The following is a 4,648-nucleotide window of genomic DNA, read 5'->3' on the forward strand; positions in this document are numbered from 1 at the left end:
TGCAGAGTGTGTGTGCAGGGCGTGTGTGTGCAGGGCGTGTGTGCAGAGTGTGTGTGCAGAGTGTGTGTGTGCAGGGCGTGTGTGTGCAGGGCGTGTGTGTGCAGGGCGTGTGTGTGCAGGGCGTGTGTGCAGGGCGTGTGTGTGCAGGGCGTGTGTGCAGAGTGTGTGTGCAGGGCGTGTGTGTGCAGGGCGTGTGTGTGCAGGGCGTGTGTGTGCAGGGCGTGTGTGTGCAGGGCGTGGGTGCAGGACGTGGGTGTGTAAGCTGTGACCTCTCTCTCTCTCTCTCTGTCCAGTTCAAGTGCTGTGGCAGTAACAGGTCCAGCGACTGGCAGGACAGCAGGTGGATCCGTTCCTCGGACTCCGAGGGCCGCGTGGTGCCGGACAGCTGCTGCAAGACCGTCACACCGCTCTGCGGGAAACGGAACCACCCCTCCAACATCTACCTGGTCGAGGTGAGACCCCCGCCTCAGCGCCCCAGTCAGCCCTGACCCCTGACCCCTGACCCCTGACCCTGACCCTCTCTCTGCCAGGGCGGCTGCATCTCCAAGCTGGAGAAGTTCATTCTGGACCACCTGCGGATCATCGGAGCCGTGGGCATCGGCATCGCCTGTGTGCAGGTGAGGGGCCGCGAGACCCTGGGGCGCCCGTGTGTGCGCGGGGCGCAGCTCTCTGTGACCCCGATTCCTCTCTCTCTCCCAGGTCGTGGGGATGGTGTTCACCTGCTGCCTGTACCGCAGCCTGAAGGCCGAGCCGTACTGAGGGTGCGGGGGGGGACCCCACTCTCCAGGAGCTGCCACTAGAGTCCGATTCTGAGTAGCATAGCCGCCTGCCACTCTGTCTGCACCCCTCTGCTCCTTCATCTTCCTCCTCCTCCACTCCCGATCCACACCGGCCCTGGGCTGGACAGCAGGAGACACAGCTACTCCAGATCCCCTCCCGATCCCCTCCAGATCCACACCGGCCCTGGGCTGGACAGCAGGAGACACAGGTTCTCCAGATCCCCTCCCGATCCCCTCCAGATCCACACCGGCCCTGAGCTGGACAGCAGGAGACACAGGTTCTCCAGATCCCCTCCCGATCCTCTCCAGATCCACACCGGCCCTGGGCTGGACAGCAGGAGACACAGGTTCTCCAGATCCCCTCCCGATCCCCTCCAGATCCACACCGGCCCTGAGCTGGACAGCAGGAGACACAGGTTCTCCAGATCCCCTCCCGATCCTCTCCAGATCCACACCGGCCCTGGGCTGGACAGCAGGAGACACAGGTTCTCCAGATCCCCTCCCGATCCCCTCCAGATCCACACCGGCCCTGGGCTGGACAGCAGGAGACACAGGTTCTCCAGATCCCCTCCCGATCCTCTCCAGATCCACACCGGCCCTGGGCTGGACAGCAGGAGACACAGGTTCTCCAGATCCCCTCCCGATCCCCTCCAGATCCACACCGGCCCTGGGCTGGACAGCAGGAGACACAGGTTCTCCAGATCCCCTCCCGATCCCCTCCAGATCCACACCGGCCCTGGGCTGGACAGCAGGAGACACAGGTTCTCCAGATCCCCTCCCGATCCCCTCCAGATCCACACCGGCCCTGAGCTGGACAGCAGGAGACACAGGTTCTCCAGATCCCCTCCAGATCCTCTCCAGATCCACACCGGCCCTGGGCTGGACAGCAGGAGACACAGGCTCTCCAGATCCCCTCCAGATCTTCTCCAGATCCCTTCCTGAACCACCCCACCCAGGGGTGGCTGCTCAGAGCCACTCACGCCTTCTATACTTTTTTAAAGAGGAAAAAATGAAGTGGTCGTTGCTTTTATATTGCAAAATCTGTTATTATTATATAATTGTAACTTTTATTTTTATGTGCTCCGGGAAGGCAGGGCCTCCAGCAGGGCGGCGCTCTCCCCGGAGCTGTGTGATGTGTATCTGACTCACAAAGACAATAAAACACAAACACCAGCGCGTGCGAGAGCTTGCGTTTCTCCAGCAGCACTGCGCGGGAGGAAAGGGGAGTTAAGAGTAGTTTAATAATCTAGTACTTCAGGTGGGTAGCTGCGTCAGCATGTGTAGGTTGCAAAGGAACAAGTAATAGGTTTATTCCATGCTGAAAAAAAGAAGAAAGAGAACACAACGTTTCGGCCGTGGAGCCTTCTTCAGGTGTCATCTACAGGAATAAACCTGTTACTTGTTTAATAATCTAGTTAATGGTTACCTCCTGTATTACTCTACAGTAATATTACTAAACTTGGTCAGTGTATTAATAATAATCATAATTAATAATTCCTTACACTTATATAGCGCTTTTCTGGGCACTCCACTCAGAACTCTTTACTAGTCCTCCACCACCACCAGGGGGGGCTGCACACTGGTGGGGGTGGAGGGGATCCCCATGACCTGTAAAGAGCTCTAAGTGGAGTGTCCAGAGAAGTGCTAAATAAGTGTAAGGAGTGATTATTATTAGTGTCCCTGTCACTATACTGGGCATTAGGACCCACACAGACCGCAGGGTGAGCGCCCCCTGCTGGCCCCACTAACACCTCTTCCAGCAGCAGCCTCAGCTTTCCCAGGAGTCTCCCCTCCAGGTACTGGCTGTAGCGGAGCTAGTTCGGATACGGTGACGTCACAGCCCTCACTGCGCATAGCAGGGACCTCAGCTGCCTGGGCTGGGGGGGTCTCCTTTAGCTCATCCGGCTGGTTCCCTGTGTTATGCCGGAGACCCAGGTTTGCGCCCCAGGTGTGCAGGATGGAACGGGCAGCGGAGAGCTCATGGCCGGGTTCACACTGCTGAGCTCCAGGGGGCTGCCAGCGGGGAGCTGCAGGGTGGTATGGCTGCTGGTGCTATGGTACTGTACTATAAACGTACAGTATTCATCTGTCTGAACAGCCCAGACTCGGCCTCTGAAATGCCACTCCACTCGCGCATGCCCAGCTCATCCCCGGCACGTCGAGCTGTTGAATGTGGTTGTGTCACATAAAGCCAAAGAGCTTCCAAGGGGCCTCCCGTCCAGTACTGCTGTCCGAGAATAAGCCGGTTTAGTGTAGAGCGCTGTGACGGTGGGTTAGAGCACTGAAGGGAAAAAAAAAGAACAAACTATATTTTTAAAACCCGTTTCATAACATATGTAAAAAAAAAAACAACATAAAATGGTCGTCTTCCATTGTCTGGTAATAGCGAAAACCCCTGAGATGACGTGGCCTAAAATACCGAGGACACAGTTGGGAATAAACAACAAGTGACTGTATCAAAGTTACAGACACACTGATCTCACAGTGGGACACAGCCCATGGACAATGGTCGTACAGTTACGGAGCCACATTAGATAAATGAACAACCGCTCAAAGGCTCTATTTAATGTATAGCAACGACGGCTTCAAGCGCCACCCATTTTAGGGGTGGAGATGAAACTTATTGGGTTTTCAAATGCGGTCGTGTCACATAAACCACGACAACCCGGCGCCCGCTTCCACTAGGACCCAATCCGTCAAGCTCGGAGTTGCTGCCCGAAAATTAGCCTGTTCAGCGGCCGCAGAAGATAGGTGTGAACAGAAGAAAGTTAATTGCGCTTTGTAAGCTGTTAAATGAAGTGCAGTTTCAGAAAGAACGGGACAATAAAGAGAATTGACACACTACAATCCCCACCGTTAGACCCCCATTTGCGTTACTGTTACAGGCATCCGCAGGCGGTTGCGGCGCATAAAGCAAGACTGACGCGCGTCTCTGCCCTCCAGGCCCCCAGCTGGACTGGACCGAATCCTGTCCAGAAACACACCCGTTCGGAGCCCAGATCGGCCACGCAGGGTAGTGAAAGTAAATTAATTGACCTTTCAAAAGAGCGCGCACACACACCCCAAAGAAAAAATATGCTGATAAACTTCATATAAAAAGCTGAGCAACGGTCTCCAGCTGTGCTGCGGCTGCAGGACCCGGATGAGCAGCGAACTAGACTGTGACTCTAGTGATACAGCAGCACGTAAAGAAACGAGGGCACCGCTACATCGGGAGTGACTGGCACCTTAACACCCCCAGCCATGCACCTGAAATGTTAACGAACACTCCCCCAGCACAGTACCCACAGCGCTCACTGCCACCTCCCGAAAGGTCACGCTTCAGGTCGGCCGCAAGGCCAGGTTTGTTCCAGGCCGAAAAGAGAAGCTGTGAATAAACCAGCACCTGTTCTTGCGGCACGGCTTGAATTCCCAGCGAGAGGAGTGACTGAGCAGAAGGCAACGCAGGTGCGAATGTGAAATATAACGATATCAAACGGCTGCCCCAGGATCCTTCTCTGGGGAGTTTGCAAGTTCTCTTCACTGCTGCTCAGGTGTCCCTGCGCCTTGTCCCTCGTGCTGGGACCTGTGTCCTGGGACCAGTGCCGACAAGAGCTCGGAGCAGCTTGCTCAGGAACAGCTGGAGCAGGCCAGCAAGGCGCTGGATCAGGGTTTTACAAACGAGACGCCGCCTCTTCCTGAACATCCTTTTAACGAGCCCCAAGCCACTGTGCTCAGAGCCCAACTAGGTTCAGTAACAATGAGCCTGTCTGTGTACTACAACTTCATCTAAAAGACATAGTAAACTTTTTCTACAGTGCCTTTAAGGAAAAACAATGATTAGGTGCTGCAGGCCCAGGCAACACGTTTTATTTATGAAGAAAAGTCCA

General features: G+C 55.4%; 1 protein-coding gene across 1 annotated transcript in view; it reads left to right on the forward strand.

Annotated features, from left to right (window-relative positions):
- Window positions 1–1,952, forward strand: part of cd151 (CD151 molecule) — a 22,733-nt gene extending 20,781 nt beyond the window's left edge. Inside the window, exons 6-8 of the mRNA XM_069181607.1 lie at window positions 294–452; window positions 531–617; window positions 700–1,952. Of these exons, the coding sequence (XP_069037708.1) occupies window positions 294–452; window positions 531–617; window positions 700–759 (306 nt within the window). The 3' untranslated portion in view covers window positions 760–1,952. The remainder of the gene's footprint in view (window positions 1–293; window positions 453–530; window positions 618–699) is intronic.
- Window positions 1,953–4,648: the final 2,696 nt, after the last annotated feature.

The sequence above is a fragment of the Lepisosteus oculatus genome, chromosome 21 (assembly GCF_040954835.1).
Source record: "Lepisosteus oculatus isolate fLepOcu1 chromosome 21, fLepOcu1.hap2, whole genome shotgun sequence".
NCBI classification, from domain to species: Eukaryota; Metazoa; Chordata; class Actinopteri; order Semionotiformes; family Lepisosteidae; genus Lepisosteus; species Lepisosteus oculatus.